The 23,220-nt window shown below is 40.7% G+C and overlaps 1 protein-coding gene across 1 annotated transcript; it reads left to right on the forward strand.

The window, feature by feature from the left end:
• Nucleotides 1–2,326: 2,326 nt before the first annotated feature.
• LOC311201837 (filamin A-interacting protein 1-like) lies at nucleotides 2,327–12,731 on the forward strand (the record flags this gene model as incomplete). The annotated part of the gene is made up of 3 exons (XM_084276298.1): nucleotides 2,327–2,593; nucleotides 4,972–5,145; nucleotides 12,549–12,731. 3 exons carry the CDS (start codon nucleotides 2,327–2,329, stop codon nucleotides 12,729–12,731), a joined length of 624 nt encoding a protein of 207 aa, XP_084132424.1.
• Between the last annotated feature and the right edge of the window lie 10,489 nt (nucleotides 12,732–23,220).

Below are 23,220 nucleotides of genomic sequence, written 5' to 3' on the forward strand. Positions count from 1 at the left end.
GATCTACCTCATTAGGAAGGTGGCATAACAAGCTCTAAAGCCCGCTGCAGTTGTGAAAACTGTGTGTGGCATGTGGCCTTGAAGTCAACAGCATGTGTACGGTGTAAAAGACAATGTGGGGGAGGGCATATTTCTTGGCAAGATCCCTGAGACTACTGTCCTTTCAAGTTCAGGATCCTGTCTCCAGGTGCAGCATACTCAAAAACCTTGAAAACGTAGGAACCTCTTCCTCTTGCACTGGTTACTCTTTCCTCCTGCAAGGAACACCACATTGACACTTACAGTCCACAAGCTTGACAGCAGCTTGATGCCCAGCCGAGACTGGTGCTGCACCTGGAACGCACGAGGGGTACCTGCAGGGACTTCTTGTTCATGCATTTCCATACTGACCTGTGCTCACAGCACCAAAATTCACAGACAAGCTCCAAGTGCCTTCAGGTTATGTGACTTAACTCATTTAAGTCCTGCATTGGATTTTATCAATGCTAGCCAAGAGTGGCACATGCAATAGCTAAGCAGGCATTTAGCATTTTCAAACTATCTTCAACTGAAAGGACAGGATGAGCACCAACTTAAACTAATCATTGTGAACAACTCTTGGTTGTAGCAAGTTCCAATCCCAGCCTGACACTGTTGATGCAGATTCACAAAACAGGTTCTGACGTACACTGCCATGCAAATCTGACACACCTTGGGTTTTGCAGACCTGAAGAAACAAGTTTCCTTTTGGAACAGAAGCTTTTGTAAGTGCTTTAAATTAGACCTAAATGAGACTTAAGCATTACAGAAAATGTCACTTGCTTTTCTCGTAAGGTTTTTGATGAATTCCCTCAGCCATCACCCATTACAAATGGAAAGCTTCTCCTACACCTTGTGCTCTGGCAGAAACAACAACAACAAAAGGAAGCATTTGGTGGAAAACTACTAGAGTTGAGGAGTACATCCACAGAGTTCAGGATTTAGAGTAAGAACTTGGTGGAAGGGGGGAGCTCTGAAAGAACTTTATCAACCAGAGATTTGGGAGGTCAAAAAGCAACAGCACAATCACCTCCTGCCTGCCATAGACCATAACAGTCTTCTGGATCTTTCATCAATTAATTTTGCAGTTCAATGAGAAAAATTGTGCCTTATTTGTATTTGGAACATGACTAATTTCACCTTAATCACATGTTCAGTCTTTTGTCTGCTAGATGGTATCCATGACCACAGTTTTCCTGTAGAGGTGGACCACAATCCATTCATACCTTAATCTGAGCGATGATAAGCAGAACAGAGTTCCTGAGGTTAATCAATATTTATACAGCGTCAGCCATTTATCTGTAAAGGCACTAGAGCATGTTTACTTAACAGGGGCACTTCAAAGGGGCCCAGTTAGAACAGGTCTCCCGTTGGCCAGGTACTAACACCTCTAGAGTGCTATAGTCTAGCACTGAAGTAGTAGTAAGGTTTCATGCTACGTGGTTTTGGGGAAGGGGACACAGCCCAATCAGCAAGGTAGTTTGGTTTTGGGGTAGGGGTGGTGGTGTTCGGGAGTGGGTGTTTACAGTGTTTACATCCCCTTGCAGTCTGGATGTGCTAGCCCCTCCATTTTGCCAAACAGGGAATGCAATTGCATAACTCGTAGCAGCGAAGGATCGTTTTTGTGCTCTGCCATGGACAAAGAAACCCAAAACACAGCTATACACTAAGGGCTGAGATGTGATGGAATTGGAACAGAAAGATCTTCCTAGTGCAAATGACTTCCTGGAAATAATTTGCATAACCCTGCCTTTCCTTAAGAGATTATAATGAATATGTATAGCTAATCTGTATAAACATGAGAAATTTGGCTTTAAACGGCGCACACATTTGGAGGAGTGATTGATCCCCTGTGTGCCCAGCGCTGCGATAAAGGATACCTGCTTAACAGTCACCGAGGCTTCTCGAGGCTTCAAAACCCAAAATTTGCCTCCTCACAGTGAGTGTCTACCTGTAAGGTGAGGTAGGCACCTCCTATCAAACGGGAAACACAGGCTGCAACGACGTGCACAGTACTGCTGCTCAAGTTGCTGCTTCTGCAGACACTGAGAGGGAACCGCTAGACCTGCGTAAGACCAGTTAAGACTCACTTGGCTACAGACACCCACTCAGGATCACAGCCCAGTCCTGTTGGCTTACATGAGATTGTCAGATTCTGTCAAACGACAAACAGCCCCGTGCGGGAGGGAAAGCTACCGGTCTGCAGGGAATAATACCCACCGTAAATTATGGTCAGAGTTTTATAGTCTCTGCTAGTTAAAATAATTATTTTTCTTCCCACCTTCCTTCAGCTTCAGGGACACAAACCATGCGTTCCAGAAGTAACAGCACAGAAAGCCCAACCAGACCAAAGCTGAGCCAGCTACGGCCAGAAGACCACCGGAAAGATGATGTTGATGACAGTGGGAGAGGAAGTGCGCAAAGAAGGCAGGAGAAGGATGATGAGGCGCAAGCCAGTACCATCCTAAGAAGCCCCAAGGCAGAGAAAAAACAAAGAAGTTCTTTCAAGAAGAGAGAGGATCTCTCTCGTGATGACTTGTTATTTCTTCTGAGCGTCCTTGAGGGTGAATTACAGGTGATTTATAGTCTTTTTTTTATATATTCCCTATTAAAACACACACACACATTTACTGCAAACACATGCTGCTTCACGTTAAGGAAACACCCTTTTGATACAGAAGGGCAAATAATATAAACTGCAAAGTACAGAAAACCACAAGTAATAGCTACTATCATCCAGAAAAAATGATCTTTACATCACCCCTAAATGCAGATAAAATTTACTCCCACTGTATTTGTATCACACTACAAACACCCATGGTCCACTGTGAAGGATCATGTAACTCTCAAAGCTGAAGGTTCACAAATATTCCCTATTTTGCTGTTACATTCTAAGTACTATGAATACAAAGTATTTGTCACTAAAACCTGCAACATAGAAGAAACTTTTAAGATCTGTTACTTAATCATGTCCTCCCTCCTACAAAGTGATAAGCATTACTCCCTATGAATCAGCCTGTGCCAGACCTCAAAGAAGTATTCTGACAATTTTTGCTAGAAAAATCAAAATAGCTATTTTATTCCCCATAATATTGAGCATAAGGGTTGCTAGATTTTTAAATATGATCATTTTTCTCCCTGGAAAAGGAACCAGTAACCAACAGGTAAATGATGTCTAAACCAGGTGAAACGTAATTTCAGGAAGTGGGAACCAGATTTCCAATGAGCTGGGAGAATATTTCTGTGAATTGCACAGAAGCAGTGACAGCCACTTAAGACTGCTCACAGGCAGAGAGAAGAGCAAACAGTGACATAAATGGGTGCACCACAGGGTTTCAAACTGTATTACCTAGACAGTACCTGGGTAGCTCCATTCTTAACACATACATATTTACATAAATGCTTAACAGAACATTGTTTAACATTCACATTGCATGTGAATGCAATATGAATACTTGATAGATGTATCAATATCTGAGGGTAGATCCAAGTCAAACTTCAACAAAAGATTTAATTATCAAACCAGAATGATATCTGGTTTTGCAAAACATTTCCCTCCTGCTCACTTTCTTAATTCAGATTACAATTCACATGATGCACTCCTCGAAAACAATTCTCTCTTCCTGTGCATGTATTACACACATGCTTCATTACACTTATATAGACACACTTCAATTCTTAAGGTTGTAACATGGCAAAATGAGAAACTGGAAAACATGAGCCTGACACAAACATTTTAAATCATGTCAGACATTCCAGAGGAAGCATTATGAAGTAAAAAAAAAAAAATAAGATGAGATTGTTTATTCCTATGTTTCACCTCTTGTAATGCCAGGTCCAGTGTTTGTGGGCTATTTTTAAAAGAGCAAAGACAATCTATAGAGCACTTCAAACACTGCAGACACAGTATTTGAACATACAGCATGTTTCTCCAGCATTGTGCATGGATTTAAGACAGCAATGCTGTATGCCAGGAAGGTCTGCACACTGCCAGCTTGCACAAGAACACATACTGAAAACACACCTGAGATCATACTGTATCTACTCTTCGTAACAGGATGTCTCCTGATGTTTTATAAGATCAAGGAAACAAATGCAGTGTCATTAAAAAAAGCAAAATATAATGAACAATTTTAGGCTATGCTATTCAAAGTACTTGACTTTTTTTGGAAACCAGGTAACACCACCTTCTCTCTTAATTTTTAAAATGACTTTTTTTTAATAAAATAAAGCATGCACTCAAATTGAGAACATCCCTACAGCCATTCCTCCCAGAAACCTGTTGCTGCAACGTTGTTTATTACCTGAACGCCCCATACACAAGTGTGTGCACATCTACATGTCTCACACACACACGCAACGTGCACATGGGACCCCACTGCCAGCTCTGAAAGCAGTTATTCTTGTTTTAAAGGACTGCCACTATAGCATGGCTTTGAAATGCGTGTGTTGCAGACGCCCTGCACCACACACCTCATGACATTCACCACTCAAACGAGTCAACAGGCCACAGAGAGGTTTGAACTGCAGAATCCACGTGTGTGCCCAGAACATACAGGCGGCTTCCGGGCTTCACCAGCCATCCTAACACCCTTCACTAACGATTTTACATCAGCTTCTAATACCACAAGTCCCACCTAACCTTGAAATTGCATCATGAATGCTACACACTGGTCCAGAAACAGTAATACAATCTAATCACTAATAAAGTATTTAGGCATTGATGAGGGTTCTGAAGATGCTGGAGTTTATATAGAACTAATAAAATACAGAGACCAATAGTTCCTTCATGCTTTTTAACTGCCTTCATGCTACTGAGTATTCGGGGGCACTTTACACACACAGCAGTCTTTAAAGGGTTTTATAATTTTCTTATCATCAAAAGTAGAAAGCTAACCTGTAAATAGAGATGTGTAATTTAAGAAAATAAAAGCTTACTTTGTGTTCCTGCAGGCTCAAGATGAAGTTATAGGAGTACTTAAGGCAGAGAAAATTGATTTGGCTTTGCTTGAAGCACAGTATGGCTTTGTTACTCCCAAGAAGGTGTTAGAGGCCCTCCAGCGAGATGCCATTCAAACCAAGGCCGAGCAATGGCAAGAAGATATCTACGAAAAGCCTATGGGAGAGGTATGAATGTGTAATTGTTATCTAAGCACAGTTTCCATCAAACTCAGCAGAAAATCTCTTACTGACTTCAGTGAAAGAAAGTCAAACGAGCTCTACGTGTAGAATCCAACATGAGTATAAGTGACAGCAGAACAAAGCCTAGGATCCAGTAGAGTCCCTAATGAAAACAGGTATATAATGATGCTCAATTACACTGCATATCAGGGTCTTTACAAACACAGAAAGACACGATTCTGTCTAACTAAATTCTGTTAATTCTATTTTTGACTTCCTTTCTTCCTTGGTTTGTGTTACCCAAATTCCCAACCCATGCAAACAGATGCGTCCCCGGTTGTCTCACTGAGCCCATCATAGTGATGGCCGGCGAGGGCCCATTCAGCAGTAACGGCACTGGTGTCTACCTTTACATATCCCTGCTTCCCCCAGCTCTGGGGGAGTCACAGGCATACCTGCTTGCTTGTGATGAGCTGTCATCAGCAACTTCATCCTGGCGCAAATCCAATATTCTCACATTCTACCCAAGTAACCTTTAGTTTAATTACAATGCAGCAGCAGCCGCCGTACCTTCTGAGCAATGTTATCTGACTTTCATTTCTGCTCTGCAATGCAAATCACTGGATATTAAAATTCCTCCATATCAGAATGTTTTTTTCCCCAAGTAAGTGTCTTCTCTTGAATTTAGATAAACATTTTTAATATGCCACTCAGTATGACAGTCATCCTAAAAATAAAAAGCAGAAATTATGAATAAAATTCTTCTGCCAAGTGTTTTCCAAACTTTCTGAACAGAAATGTACCTAAGGACACAGAGTTCATTTCGGAGAGTATTATGTCAGGAAAAAGGTGCACACTCATTTCAAAGGCTCAAAGGTTAAAATCTCTGGCTATAATCTGAAACAGATAAAGTTGAACCGTGGAGGTTGTTTTATTTTACAACATCATTGCATAATGTCACAGAGACTCTGAGCACAAATGGAAGTGATATGAAGTCAAAGAAGTTTGAAAACATAATTTCAGTTTACTTTACACAGGTTTATACATGCCTTAAATTTAATGGCAGAGAAAGGATTTCTAACACCACTGAATCTGACAATTCCAAAAGGCAAAGGTAAACATCCTGAGAGCAACTGAAGGGCCAGCAGGACCACTGGCACTTCATAATCTGGGTAAACCGAAAGATGCTGTAATCCTCAGGCATCCCACAATTTCAGTTTAAAAATCCACCCAAAATTACATCAGTAATCATCAATTCAGGTTTTGATCTTGTAAATGTTTATAAAAAACAAGGGAAAAGTGGGAGAAAGAACCAGACAAAGTTTGGGAACTGACCATTTAAATTCTGCCTTTGCAGTACAAGGTACCTTTGCATCTGCTTACAAAATCTCTGCTGAACCACCTCCTCATATGCGTTTCATCCTTGACAGCTCAGCCTTGTACCCCTGAACACAGAGTATCTTCCAAAAACTTAGTTGAAACTACAGTGAATTTCAGAAGGCATCTATAAAATTACCGGTCCTTTAATGTCCTCTCACAATCCACTTATCCACCATAAACTTTATGAAATTTCTCAGCAAATTTGGTTAACAAAGGAGTAGGAATATTTGGTGACCCCACAGCTTTACTCTGAGTGTGACAGACCAAAACTATGCCATCCTTGGCTATAGGGAATTTTAATTTTTTTTTAATTTAAAGCAAATTTTCTCTACAGCTATTTGCTTCTACACCCTAATAAATGGCAGATCACTTACTCTTATTCCTCACACTTGAGGATGCAATATATTGGATTATGTTTAATACGGCTTAAAAGAAGGAAATATACTTTTATTTTGTTTTTGCTTCTGATACAAAGGCCTGAAAAGTTTGGCCACCTTTGCATAGTTTATAAATGTAGACTGAGTCAGTCACAAAAAACTGGCTTCAGATCAATTGCCACTTCTCTTAAATAGAAAAAGAGCAGTATTCAACATTCTAGTAAATACAGAATAACAGCATATGATCCATTTTCCTAGATTAAAGAAAAAACTTTAAATAAAATCAAAAAACTGATGTAGGAAAGAAGAGACGAAGGGAAAGGAACTGCAGAATCTATGCTGTTTTTTTCCTCACATTTTAAACCTTCATGGAATCAGAAAGCCAATTCTGATTTCAAACTTTCCCCAGCTCCTAATAACACATTCAAGGATAAAAAAAGGTCTGGTGCCTTGTTGTTTGAAATGTAATGAGCAATACCTCCTACCATACTGAGAATATATTCAACTTTTAAAATCTCAGTGCCCATCAACTTGGAGAAAGATGCATCCTTAGCAGCCTTTTAACAAAGCATATCTCACTTCATCTTCACAGCACTACAAGTGCTGGTCACAACTTCCCAACGACCACAGCTGTAGGGTACCAGTAAGTTACAGTCATAGGAAGAGTCTGAGACAATAACGTTGACGTGGCCTTCAGGAAAAGCAGGCCAACATATCCGTACAGAAATTTGGCTCATCTAGGGCTGAAAAAGACAAGGGAGGAACTGTTCCCATAATCTCCAGTAAACCTAAACTCACTTACAATACATTTATAATAATATCCTCAAGGTCATTGTTTAACAGGAATGAAATCTCAGTAATTTCAGATAAGGAAATGTAACTAGCCTGGATTTTATTCTGGAACAGTGACAAACACTAAACAGTCCGAGAAAGACCAAAAGTTCAGTTCTAACGTTGTGGATATGAGACATCATCCTAATTTGACTTCAGACATGAATTGGTGGCAGAAGCAATTAAATTCCTGTGAGGGTTTAGCCTGCTGAAGTATTCAGTTACATAAGACCATGCCTCTTGTTTTCCATTGTATTGCATAGTAAGTACAGTCTAGTATCAATTCTAGCAAAAAACCCATATGGTTAGCAAGAAAAAAGCAACAAATCACTTAATTAAGATTTTATCACCTTAACTTTCAACAGAAGACATTTATACTGCTGCTTATTAGTCCTCTATGGTTTTTAGCCAAGAACTGCATACACTTTATATAAATGTATAAATCAGAAGAAGGGTGGCCTGCAGGGACAGGGAGGTGATTGTCCCTCCCTACTCTGCCCTCGTGAGGCGTCATCAGGAGTACTGTGTCCAGATCTGGGGCCTGCAATACAAGAAAGGTGTAGAACTGTTGGAGAAGATCCAGAGGAGGGCCACGAAGATGATTAGAGGGCTGGAGCACCTCCTCTATGAATACAAGCTGAAGGAGCTGGGCTTGTTCAGCCTGGAGAAGAGAAGGCTGCAGGGGGACCTCATTGCAGCCTTCCAGTACCTGAAGGGAGCAGAGAAACAGGAGGGGAATCAACTTTTTGAAAGGGTAGATAATGGCAGGACAAGGGGGAATGGATTCAAGGTAAAGGAGGGAAGGTTTGGATGAGATATTAAGGGGAAGTTCTTTACAGAGAGAGTGTTGAGGTGCTGGAATGGGCTGCCCAGGGAGGTAGTGGATGCCCCCATCCCCAGAGGTGTTCAAGGCCAGGTTGGATGGGGCCCTGGGCAACCTTGTGTAGATCCAGGCCTGGAGGTAGATCCAGGCCTGGAGGTAGGTGGCCCTGCCTGTGGCAGGGGGGTTGGAACTCTATGACCCTTGGAGTCCCTTCCAACCCAGACCATTCTATGATTCTATGAGATGGATATTTCTACATGTGAAGATCTAGCATTTGGCAAAAGTAATTTGGAGAACCAGTGCATGCTGGAGACTGCTCCTGAGAGAGGATCTCCCACTAGCAGGGGCTCACACAAGTTCTCACTCTTCTCTGCTGGATACGTGGGAGTCAGCCACACGATCTCACAGGGAAAATGCAAGAGTCAACTTTGCTCCCCAGGGAAGTGCCCTTGTCTTGCATGGGGACACACAAGAGAGCTTCCAAACAAAACACACAGAAGTGCAGCAATGCAGTTCCAGGCTCTGCTCGGTCCTGTCAGCAGCACAATAAACACAGTCAAGTGTCACTAGGCCAAATGCTCATACCCATAACGTAGCTTACACACAGGTCTTGCGCGTGCATGGTGAAGTAGGATCTGCTGCCTCTCTAATTCGCTATCACCCACCTGTACCAGGATACAAACCTAGCACCTGTCCCTTCTCTCCTGAGTGGAATCGTATGCTCCTGCTCTCCACCTTGTCCCCAGCCACATCAGCCACACACCAGCAGCAGATGCTCATGGCAGAACTGACCTGACAGCACTCTTGAAAAGAAAACTTAAATACATCTTCTGATCTAAGACACAGGAGAAAACCACAATATCAAAGCAGCTTTGATGCAGCAGCTTATTTTCTTGTGTCTCTTAGCCTCTGCTGAAAGCAGGTCTCCCCAGGACACAAGTATTCTTTTACCCATTACCAAATTTCTTGTTCCCCCTCTACCTCTCCCATTCCAAATTACAGTTTGTAATCCAAACTGCTAATCCCAACACTGACAACAGCACAACTGTGAAGTGGAAGGTCCAGGCACTGAACTGCTAAACAAAATCCTGGAGTTACTACCTTTCTTCTTTCATACTTGCTGCTTGGACTACCCTTTGAATTAACCTCTCATAGCCATTCAAGAAATATTCTAGAGCAAACATAATATACCAAGTCCATTAAACACTGCTGGCAGGCCCCATACCCTTCACACCCAGCAGTGCAGAAGCAGGATTTTTTTCTATTTGGTCTGTGTTGTTCATGTTGACGACTAACCCTCACCTCCACCAGGCATTTCTGTGTTTGAAAACAGTAGTTGTTTCGTTTAGGATCAGCTTGTAGCCAGAAATTTCAGTATTTTCTTACAACAGCAATTTACACATCCCCCAGGTTCTTATATATGCTTCTGAAGTGGGGGGCCAATCCATACAAATGCTTCACATTTACTTTCCTAACCCCATCCATGAAGACTGCCCACCCACCAAAGGAAATGGGAACTACACATCACCCCTGCCTTCCTCCCCACCTGCCTTTGCACTGAGGGCTGAGACCAGCAACCCCTATCATGCAAGGCTGATGCCCAGTTCGTATCCATTTAAGCAAGACATGGCCACAGCTGCAAACAGCACTGCATCAGAGCTTCACCAAAAACAGAAGCCAGGTTGCTTCCAGAAAGCAGAATATACTCAGCTGACAGCATGACCTTTAAAAGGGTGAGGATGAGAAACACAGCTGATGGTGCTCCATGCATCTGCGTGAAGGCTGTTCCAAAAACCTCTCCCAAAATCTTGGGGGGGGGAAGAAGGCTGATAAAACACACTGAAAATTCTCTCATTCTGGTAAGCTAGTAGCCGATCAGAAGATTTTACATTTTCCGGTATCCACTTCTGGTGGAAGAAAGGAGAGTGTGGACAAGTTAAAATTGACCAGTTTTCTTCAACCTGAACTTTTAAGGCAATTCAGTTTTCAACCTCTGTAAAAAGCACTGAAAGCACAGCCAGCAGATTACTGTATAAGGCAGCACTTGCTTACTGAGAAAGCTTGCATATGCAAGGGGTTAGGTAAGAAATGTTTTCCCAAGAGAGTTCCTACTTCAGGATCCCGATTCTAGAAAGCACTGACCTTGCTGGTGTAGTGCAAATTATGAGTGAACAAGATGAAAAAAGCCTTAACAATCAAGAGCTCCATGAAACAGAGAAAGTGGATAGTCAAAGGTTTCTTTACATTTTTGAATCATGTCTGAAATGAGCTCAGCTATGTTGCAACAGAAAAGACACTCTCTAACCTAAAGAATGGGCAATTCTCAAAATGCTCCACGTTTCTGTTGGAATATTTTGGAACCAAACTATCTTCAAAGCCTTTTTCCTCATTCACAGCAGTTTCACCAAAACAGTTACTTAGGAGACACATAAGAGAACATATAAAATGTTTAAAAGAACCTGAGGTAAGCTGAGGGGACTCAGAATCCCACATAGAAACTGAGGACATTCTCGGTCAATTCAAGAAACTCATGTTTAGGCATTCCAGATCCTCCTGTAATCAATTCTATCAGCCAAACCGTGAATAAATGTGAAAAGATAATTAATTACACGCCTTGGAATTAAACTGTCCAAAATAAGCTGTGGCCCCAAAAATCTCAAAAAAATCTTGTGGCAGATGAAATTCCTTGTGAGGGAAACATTGAAGAACCAGAACCAGCCTTGCTTCCCACACCACCCATTTGTGAATTCTTTCCTACTAAGAGAGTGAAGCACTCCAAAGCAGCTTGACCTGCTGGAACAGGCTGTGGTTAAAGGGCGGCACTGATTGCGCACTGCGCTTTGGCCTCAAACTTTCTCTTCCAAAAAGGATACAAGGATTCCTGTCTTGACCTGATGAGGGAGGCAGTCTCCACAAGGGAAGGGTAACAAGGAGAAAAGAAAAGATTCTCACCAATAAAGACACTTCCCAGGCCCTTAGATGGTCTCCAGTAAGCACTTCGCAAACTTCAGCTAGATAAGTAATGCCTAAGGAGGTAAAGCTCTTTTGGTTTCAAACACACACACTTGTATAACTTGGTCACATACAGAATTCAAAATAAGAGAATCCTCGGAATGATAATATCTTCTCACCTCATGGAAATAACTGTTTTGAAATAGCGTAAACAGTTAAACCTCCATGGTTTAGAAAAAAAAGTAGTCGCCAATCCCTAAAATAGATTATTTAAATTAAATATCGCCACATAATAGTATTTAGAAGCCCAGCAGAAATCTCTGGGGAAAGAATTTGCTGTTCAAAGTGTACTATAAAGGTGCCATCTGCAAGGCAAACCCCCTTTATAACACACAAAATTTGAGGAACATAAGAGGAAACGCCACCTTTAAGTAAAAATACTTCCAACCATTTCAAAATTTAACACTTACTAATTCCAGAAACCCAGAGCCATGCTCAGAGCAAGCACAGGAGATAGAGTGGAAAACAATCCACATTTACTGCAAAACCAGAGGGAAACTGGTTTTTTGGTCTACCTGCCTACTTTATAAAGACAATTCAATGTTCTCATTTCCTATGCAGCTACAAATAAGGCAGCTATTTCTATCTAACAAAAAAATCAATCTACCTCTGTGTGAAGCAAAGGCTACTTCTGCCAAGACATCTGTTTCTCCACCACAATGATCAATGAGAAAAGCACAGCCCTGGGAACAGTAACTGTTAATTAGTAGCTGTTGAGGATCCATCATGGCAGGAGGAAGAACAGAAGGTGACCGCAGGTTCTGCAAAACAGTACCTTAATTTATTTTTATAATTTGTCAGAATTAGACTGACAGAATTAAATAACCCTTTCCAAACGGGCTGTATCAAAGGACCTGGTCATTAGGCTATTAAGAGCATTTTATATTATTAAGCTTCTCAAAATCTTTCATTAATAAAAGCGTGAGCAAGTAAGAGTTTTGAAAGACTTCAGGAGTTTTTGCCTTTTTTTTTTTTTCTTCTTGTAGCTTGATAAAGTTGTAGAGAAACAGAAAGAAACTCACAGACGAATGCTGGAGCAGCTTCTAATGGTAGAAAAATCACACAGACAGACACTGCATGAACTAGAAGAAGAGAAGAGGAAGCACAGCAAATACATGGAAAAAAGCGATGAGTTTACAAGCTTACTGGAACAAGAACGCGAAAGGTAAGGTTACCTCTTGCCATACTACTAAGAAATGCCTACAATTTAACATGATGTCTGTGGATCTGTTCACCTTCTGTCCACCAAAAAGCACAAATATTTGCAGAGTTGTATTTTCAGAGTTCACTTGTGTAAACATGCCTAACTACTCCTAAACAACAGCGGAGTCCACAGCTCCATCGGCAGGTGAGGTAGGCCGAACGGTGGGCAGATTCTTCAGCACGGTGGCGGGACGACAGGTAGGTTACACCATAGAGAATACTGGGAGATATGTAAATGTGTTAAGTTGCAGCCAAGATGAAGCAGGGTGAACCTTTCAGCATGGTTAAGCTGCTCAGCATGCACTCCAATACCTGAGTAGCACAGCATGAACCTGGGCCTGCAGCCTTTGATGGCGGAAGAAAAAGACGTGAGGAAAAGTAGGTCTTTGGACAGACCACACGAATACAGAGAGAGGAAGCAAAGGCAGAGGATAACTCAGAAAGCTTGGAAAACAGGAACGCCATAAAGTTCTTGTATCAGGATTGGCATAAAACCCATAAATTCAACTTCAATTTCACGCATAACCTAAAAGCCACACAGCTTGTTTAAGCACAGTGTGAGGGTTTCAATACCGATTCTCAGAAGAAGGATTTAAGAAGAATTTAATGCCATTTACTGCCCTTCAAAAAAAGACACTTGAAAACTGTGTCTTCTCTGAATTTGCAGTAAAACTGAATACATCCCAAGGGCGGAGGGGAAGATATCGAAGAACATTTCCTATTCCCTGGATAGCTACTCCAGGAGATAGGAGAATATTGTCTCTGTTTCCTTTCGCTCAGGAACGGCTTCCAGATGGAAATGTTTGGGTGTGAGAATGTCAAGCTTATTCTAAACTCACATTATGCATAGATAATTCTTCCTCTGCTTCGCCTGTATAACATCATGTTCCACGTATTTTGGCAGCGTTCACCCTTCGCGCTACACCTCTCTCCTGCAGGTCTATCAAAAGATAGCCCATATGCTTCCCACTGAGCACACAGCCACATCCACCATTTGCAATTAAAGAGGCTGGGGGTGGGGGGAAAGAAAAATACCCTTTGCTTCCCAGAACAATCTGTTACCGATGCCGGCCAGCACAGACACACGCAGAAAAGCGCAAAGTCCCTCCGCACGGCACACAACCAACTTTTTTGTCTCTGAGAATAATTTTTGTGAAACACCACCATATCAGGAAACAAAAAAATCTGAGATGAATGCCAGTTTTCACCGCTGCTGTCTTTTCCTCAAGAACCAGGAGACGCTCATCTCTGAGACAGAGCGAAACAGTTGCTAGAAGTGGCAAAAATGTTACGTCAGACGTGTGTTCACACAGCACAAAAGGCTGCAGAGTCCTTGCACTTTTTTCTTGTGAAAACTGGATAGACACGGGATTTAAACCTTTCTTCTTTGCTGCTCCCTGCATATTCCCCCCCAGGAAGGCTATAAAACATTTACCCGTTATCTGCAGCATTTAGTCCATCTGCCTGAAAAAATAAAAGGGCTGGGGGAAGGGGGAGAGAAGGGCGGGAAATACAGAGGTGCCCAATGAGACACGAGAGGATGTAATAATATATTTCAGATTAATTCTCAGCTTTTGTATTTTCTTTGGAGGACGTGTTTTCTATGGAAAATCTTAAGGGGGTGTGTGATGTCACATGTTGAGCTTATTCCAAAAACGTTTGCCAAGTAACACTGCCATCAAGATCTCCATACAATTGCCTGACATTAAAAAAGCTAAACAAAAAAAAAAAAAAAAAACCACACAAAAAACACACACTACCTAAATAAAAAATACCCTGCAACCAACCACAACAAAACCAAACCCAAGAACAAAACACACAACCAGAAACACTCAGCAGTTAAGGCACGGCTCTTTCCACATTACCCTGCCTGACTTGACATTCAGAGCACAAAGTAACCTTTCCTTCCATTTTGAAAACCTTAGTCTAATTTGAATCTTCTCAGGATGTGAATTTTGCATTTGGTTTAAGAGCAAATAAAACTATGAAAAACTTCATACATGACAAATGATTTTTTTCCTTCCCCAATTGAATTTTCTTCTTTTTTTCAGCCACATGCAGTATTCCCTTTTAAGTGTGGAAGGGTGTAAAGCATTCCTAACAGTATGTCAGTTTCAAAGCAAAATCATGAAATTCAATCAGTCAAAAAAGCATCAGCTTTTGTCCAAGAGAGAGGCTACAGAACATGTTACAGATATCCTGGAGGGCACTAGAACACATGCAAGGTAAACCTGGTACATGCATAACACATGGTTATGTGATCAAAATGAAAAAAAAAAACTTAGACAATATGGGATAGTGATGCTGAAGCACTGAAAACTACTTTTGTTAGTGAGAATAAAGATACTATCAGCCATATCCAACATATGACTCTAAATATATTTTCAAATAAGGTGGAGATAAAGCATTTCCTCTTTCTTAAATGTGCGTTCAGGAAGAACAAGACTGACGAATTCTTAAAAGAAAACTTCAGTGATTTGAAAACTAACTTGAAGAGGTTTTACCAAAACACAACAAACCTCCATCTCTAGGGCATTTCTGCTGCCTTACTCTCTCCAGACATGACATTTATCATCAAAAAGTTAGAAAAACATGTTTGGATCACACAAAATATCAGCAGTCTTCACTAACTCAGTAAAAGCTCTTCCCTTTAATGATCCTAGAATCCATTTCCACTTCATAGCAAGGCAAGAAGACCAAGTTTGGCCTCAGCAATTCTACACTGTCAGATTTGGGAGTTTAAGCTTACGACAGGTCTAGTGGCAGCTTTCTAGATATGAGAAGTGAATTAGCATTTAATGTTAACCCTTTAAGCATTTTTCTCATTGACAGCCAAAACTAATTCTCCATAGTCTTGTGGCAATTAAGACACAAAGATTGGTCTTCCAAACTGAAAAAACTCTCAATCCTTGGCAACAGATATTTACCAGGAAAAGAATGATAAAGTCACGCTACTGTCATTGTATTTATTAATCTTCTTCAGTCACATGTAGTTTTAAAGCATGGAGTCACTGGCAAACTCCTATCAGATAAGGGGGAGGAAAGAGTTTTGTGGAGAAAAGAAGGCCAGTAGGCAACGACTGGATAGGTCTTTCCTTCACTTCAACATGAATTGTGCTTTGTATGTATACAGATGAGACAAGAACACAAAAGATAACCTGTATGTGAGTGATGGTGTACTATGCCAAGTCTATCAGAGCCTACAAGGGCAAGTTTTGCTGGAGCCCTAACGCAATTGCAACGCTCAAACTCATAGAAACATTAAAAAAAAAAAGCCTCTGGAAGCTAGATACAAAGACTGCTAGGTGAACCTGAAGAACCACAGCATAAAAGCCACTGAGCTTGTTTAGAAGCTCTCGCATTTTATGGGGTTGGGAGACAGGACAGGATTAAGGACTAGGAAGAATGCTTGCTTTAGATTCAAATGTAGATTCCGCTCTATCTTCCTGAGGGTGTTCCTATTTGTGCAAATATATTTATCCATTTTTCATATTTTTGTAATACAATAATAAGAGCTGCTATTTTGGAAAATTAAAATATGAAACTAGAAGGTTTTCTAGAAATGCATGTTCACAATTTGACAACACATGCCATATGCATGCAAGTAACTACAATTTACATATTAGTCTCTATCCCCCACAAAAAAAGAGAAACTAAGTGTAAAATACTGAAATTATTAGCACTTACATAGCCCTTTTCCTCTGCAAATCTCAAGGAGTTTTAAACATTAAAAACCCACCATAACACCACACTTTCTGAATACTGAAAGGAAATGAAGGTACAAGTGCAAGAAACCAGTCTCTGGATACCTGAGGGTTAAATAGAAGGAAAGGAAGAAATCTTCCTATGTATACTGTGTCCCTTTCTATATACTATATATACTTTTAACAATACAAAGGGTAAAGCTTTATTATGAAGATACAGTAGTTAAATAAGTGAATGTTGTTCAACAGGACAGGGAAAAATAGCAACTTGCTAATAAGCGACGTGTGTAGATTTTTTGAATGCAGTTATGATAAATGTTGCTCACAAGAATTCCAGTATTACCACCAAACCTTGCAGGTTGGCATCACAGCAGCTAACATGATCTTTAGTTTAAGGATCATCTACTTAGATATTCTCCCCCCAGGGAAAAAAAACCCAAACATAAACCAAAACAGCTTTAGCTCTGAGTTCACAGTCACAAATATCATATAGAGAACCTAGTCCAAAGAAAGAGAGAACGCAATTGTTGACATATAAAATAATCCTAATATTTTCTAAAAGGAAACCTACTCCTTATTCTCTAAGCAAGTGAAAAAAACCTAAGCCAGACAACCCCAAACTCCATTCCACCTTTACCAAACATTACTACTTAAAACATCAAATAAGGGGCATTTTCAGAGTTAAAGTAAAAGGTGTTATTACTGTGCCTATCTGAGGAGTCAGCATTCACCAAGTATAAAGCAATCAGAACCTAATCTGCAGAAGTTTCACAACAGCAGTCTTTCTCATCTAACCACACACGACAAAACACTGCACTCATTGCTCCAACTGCTAACCCCCCTCAAAGTCCATCAGTTCATATGACAGATTAGAAGAGATCTCCGGAGGTCTCTGGCACAACCTGCTGAGTGCAGAGCTAACTTCACAATCAGATCAGGTTGCTCAGACCCTTGTCCAGCTGAGTACTGAAGATTCTGATGTCACAGTGATTCTACTGGCAGCCTGGACTCCTGATGCAAGCCTTTGCAATCCTCACCAGTTTCATGGAAGGCATCACTCTGGTCTGGCTTCTGCCCCACGTTCAACTGAAACTGCTCTCTAAGTGTCAATCAGTAACTTCCCTTCTCACAAATGAGCTTTCAGCACTTCCATGCCATCTTACCCACAGTTTCTGTAACTCCAGCTGGACTCATTTCTCTAAGTGCTTCTACAGCATAATCCAAGTTATTAACTTCTTATTGTCCACCTCTACTCTGTCCCTAGGACCCCACCAGTCTTATTCTGTAGGTCTTTTCTTCATCTACTCACTCTTTGCGCTTCTCACAGAAACTCAAAACCAGCCATCATCTCTACACTGACGACTCAAATCTGCCCTAACCACCACATCAACAAATCTCACCATTTAGAGCAACCTGCCAACATCCCCAACTCTATCAGACCAGAAGGGAACTCAGTCTTTACCTCCCTGCCCTTGGCTTCAGTCTCTAATACCCCATTCTATGCCTCTGCACTGGACACACTCTCATTACTGCATTACGGCTATGTTATTTCCTCTTGTGTACCTTTACAGTACACTCTCACCCTCTCATGCAATATTATTACACAGACTCAACATCACACTAAAAACGTACCAGAATTAAATCATGTTATAATACTGTCCAGGTACTGAGTAGGCAAGAAAGGTGATTTTATAAAAGTGAGATCTTTAGGTTGAGTGGCATGTAGATATTTAGTTTGGGTTTCTTTTTTTTAAAGGATCAGATGAAAGTAATTGCTGCAAGCAATGGTAGGTCAAGTAAGGAACACTTGAAAACTGGGACAGGACATCAAGGAGAGAAGGAACCACCTCAGCCTAAAGATGAAGTGTGCTAGTATGTTGTCAGTGTAACTTTACTATACTTCAATTCTGACACATTCACACATTGGAATAACAATACATTGCGTGCCCTGCTCTGGAAAATTTAATATTCTGTAACAGCAGGTATAACTAATATTTGCTGCTTTTCTCAATGAAGCTGATTAAATAGTGTAAAGAAGCAGGATCCTATCTGTTACAGAAAGCTACAGTACAAATAAACACTGTCGACTTATTTATTCTACATGTGTTACCAGCAGTTTTTAATTTCATGCACACTGAACTATTGTTGTAGATTGCATTGTACTCAAATGCAATCATTTCCTCTTAGCGTTCTGGCAATGAGTTATATATATTACATATGCCTGAGACTATGTCTTGCAAGTTGTGAAATGGATGCCAGATCTCTGTACATTTGACCTTTTCCATGGGTATCCAGTGTTCTTTAGGTGAACAAGAGAGACCCACCACAAGCAAAATATTAGCATTCTTATCCTACATCACACCCCAACGGGACGGTCTCACTAATAATACCACTGAGGCACGAACACAGGCTCGAGGAAGTGATGTACCGTTCCACTGCCTAACTTTCAACAGATGTTGTGAAATCAAACCCTTGTCAAAATTCAAGGATTTGAAGATTTGTGCAACAGTTTCTCTGCATGATGGAAGGTTAAAATACTTTATCTTAAAGTAAATAAATTAAGATAATCCAGGTTAACAAAGGGATTTAAAAAAATCCCCAAACTGTTAAATAAGGTCACGTTATGTTTATCCAAACCGAAGATTAACAGTAAATACAAATAGAAACGGGGCTTTCAATTCTGTGTTAACACAACTGAGAAATTCTCCAAATCTGTGCTGCAGGTCTAAATTATTCCACCTACTGTAGCCAGCAGGCACATGTGAAATGTAGCTGACAGCTACTTCTCGTGCAACCCCACTTGCACTGGTGGAATGACAGAGAGAAGTAAAGCTCATAGTTAATTTTTTAAAATTCTGAACACATAAAAAGTCTTCAGTGCTCCAGGCACACCATCACAATTACCAAAGCTATCACGGCATACTCTGAGGCCAGGGAGGACACAACAAAAAATGTTAATCAAACGATGTTCTCCTGCACTGCTACCCGATCTCCTCTCAGGAGTAGGGGAAAGCGATGGTCGTATGCCCACCCTGCAAGAGGGTGTGAATTCTCCTGACAGGGATGATGGTGGAAAACAGTCCTTGGTGGTAGCCCTGACCAGCACTTTTAACCAGAGTCTCAGAGCTCAAAGGGAAAGATGATCTTTCTAAACTGGCAAGTCTCAGAATATTTATGGCTCTTGTAAATCAACACCAACTCTAGATGCTGTTTGGAACAGAACCAGTGACCAGCACGGCCAAATATGCTCATGGTGATGTACCGCCCTCGGTAATAGGGCACTTGCTCTAGTCACCAATTTACATCTCCAAATAAGACTGAGCGCAGCACAGCATAACTACTCAAATCATAGGCAACAATAGCAGCAGATGAACACACCAAGACCTGTGACCAAAAAAAGACACGGTGCAGTTCTGATTCATTGCAGGGTGGGGCTGTGAGAGAGGGAGAAATTGGCACAGGATTTTGTAACCGGACTTGGAAAAGAAAACACACGACATCAGACAGAGAGAAAAATCTATAAATCGTTCTCTGAGATACAAAGTTTGACACTATCATAATTTTCCAGAACAAACTATTGCTATGGGAAAAGTTATACTCCTGTTCAAGTGTGGAGGAGGAGAATTCTCAATGAAGTTAAGATCTTTCCTGTGGCAGAAAAATTTAAGTGACTTATGTGCACTATAATTAGTTTCATATCTTGAGGACAGGCAAGAGAAAAATGGCCATGAGAACTGAGAGCACAGGTCACACATCAGTTACCAAGACCTGCAGTCTAAACTCATAACCAAGTTTCCCATGGCGCACTTATGAACTGCAATGCACTTATGCCCAGCTACAAAACCTCTGAGTGTTATATACAGGTATGAAAGAAGCACACGTGGGAGACCGAAGCAGTTAAAGAAAAATGTCACAGTCTCACTGTCTGTGCTGAGACAGTAATTTTAAACAGACAATAAACAAAATCAGTAGCACTAAATCTGTTCTGAACAGAGGTTACTAGAAAGAACTGCTTAAACTAAACACCAGTATCTTCTTACAGTTTATTTTCATGTAAATTCATTATTTTCTTGCTTCCTAAACCCCAAATGCTCACTATGTAACTTCGCAGGAAAACGCCACACACGGACAAGGTAGCACATAACCCATTTAGTGCCTGAAGTCCAAAAGTGTGAACACATTGAAAAAGTATGTTCAATATTTGAACCTTTCTGCTAAGAATAATGGAAAAACGCCAAAGAATATGTATAAATTCAGAAATAAACTAAAAGGTCAAGAGGGACATATAAACTTTTGTACTTAAAATATCTGTTTCAGTCTCCTATATTGGGATGCAAGGGGAAGGACAGGACGGGTGGATAGCTCAGAGTAGAAGAGAGGAGTAATAGAAAGTAGACACAAGCAAAATTGTTAAATCATCTCATCTCAGCCCCAGGAACATAGGGTTGTTCTCCAAGCATACAGTCAAGAATTCTGCTTCTCATTTCAAATGTCCAAAATACAGAAAGGTCTCAGTCCCCATGGAACTGTTCTATAAAGGTTACATTGTCATAAATAAAATTATACATTTCTATTCGTGCAGTAATTCATTCTCCTTAACAACTCAGTACAGTCCCTTCCTGGTAGGATTGTTACTCAACTGAAAGACTTCTAGATACTTCATTAAAACTGAAAAAGAACCCTCAGGCATCCATTTTGATCAGACACAGCTGAGATCTACAGCAGATAAAACCCTAAGGCAAGCGTTTGAGTGGACTGCAGCAAGGTCTACTGCTTAAGGATGATTCCGAACAGAAAGCTGCCCACTCCCCTTCTGTAGCAGGTCTCAACACGGCACCCCTTGGGATCAAAGCCCAACACAATAGCACTTCCAAGACATGATTTGAAGGAACTCCAGAGACTGAACAGGCAGAGACTTAAGCAGTCCCTTCACCCTTCCACAGAAATGCTCATGCTAGGGAGCACTACTAGTAAAAGCTCGAGCTTGTTTGAATAAACATACTGGCAACAGAATGCTCCCGCACCAAAGGGTCCCGAACCATCACTTAATCAACAACATTAGTTTCTCAAGCTTAAAAAAAAAAAGACCCCAAACCTACAGTTACAATGGTGTCATTGTGATCAGGCTACTGAAAGTATTCTGCCATAGGAGAGTTTTATTCCTTTACCCCCCAACTGGAAATTAAAAGTGCCAAAGGGACAATAACACTGAAAATACCCAGACAGCTAACTGACCTACGTCTGGCAAATTTGGCCTAGAATAAGTTACGTTCTCCCAGATTCTACCTTTGCCAAGAGTGCTGGAGAAGAAGGGAAACTCACTGAATCCAGAAACACAGTTGCTTTCAAATGTGCCAATGAGCTTCACAAGATAATACATTGCACAGGTCTGCTCTCTCTGCCTAAGATACTCCTAGCAGCTTCAGCAGAGACAGCATCAGGTTATGGCCCTGCAAAACAGGATCACTCAAACTGCTCTGTGAAACAATGCCTTATTTGTTTCCTTGCCAATACCTTTCAAGTTCCACATTCAACTTGAAATTATGAGAGCTGATTAAAAACCTACAACCTGAACAGAACTCTTCACTTTTCAAAGCATAGTCTTGTCTTCTACACACTATTGGGAAATTCCTTTGGCTCAGCACTTTGACTCACAGTATCTGCAAGTTACCAGGGAAAAACACATCCCACAGACATTATCATATTATACATAGCAAAACAGTGTTTTGCTTGAATTATCCTTCCATTTCAGTCAGTCATAATTGTTACCATCTCAATTGCACGTCCTTACACCCTGTGCTAGCCTCCTTCCCTCTCACAACCTGTGAAAGAGCCTGAACAAAACCAGACAATCCTGTGGAAAAGGAAACAAAACCTAGCAGAAATGGAGACCGTGCACCCTCCTCTCCTTTCACTTAAATTTGTATGCTAAAAATGTTAGAGTAATCAGAAAATTCTTAGCACCATAAACCTTATTCTGACGTATAAATTTATGACTCAGATGACTTTCAGGAATGTCCAGATCCTACAATTTGAATTTCAGTCATCAGGAAATTAGGACATTGTTTATTCAAATGTTTAGACAAGATTTCACATGTTTCTCATTTGAAAATTTTATCTTACATCCAACTGGGGAACTGAGAAGCAAGACACACTCCTTGAAATTCTAAAATTCTCTCTGCTTTTCAATACACTTGCCAGCTAAACTCTGGATGTCTTTGCATTCTGTCAGACAGAAGAATGAGTCAGTCTGTCCCTAACTGGCCTTCTAAAAAGGAAATTGAGAAGTTTGATGACATATTTGGATAAATACACTCACTGGATAAAGTTACTTAACTTTTTATATTTCTCTAAGTTTGCTATAAACCTTCAAAATCCTTATAGACCAGATTTAAGTATAGCCAATAAAAACTATAGATTATAAATAAACTTAATGAAAACCACTATATTAAAACTCAAAGGACCTTGTAAACATGCCCATCAAAGCTTCACCATTGTAATACAGCACCACATCCATAAATCCACACTATTAATTGCTAGGCATGCACAACTCTTACTGAAGTATCAGCACTATATAGATCATCTTTGGTTCAGAACCCACTTTTCTCATGGTCTCTGAACACAGCATAACAGCCGACACTGCAGCTCTGACTGAAAGAGCAACAAATAAACCCAGAGATTATACAATTTAACTCTCTTGATAAGACAGTGAAGACTGTTGTCATCATTTGTATGTGCTTTAGGCATACAG

This window comes from Gallinula chloropus (genome assembly GCF_964237585.1).
Source record: "Gallinula chloropus genome assembly, chromosome: 1".
In the NCBI taxonomy this organism is placed as follows: Eukaryota; Metazoa; Chordata; class Aves; order Gruiformes; family Rallidae; genus Gallinula; species Gallinula chloropus.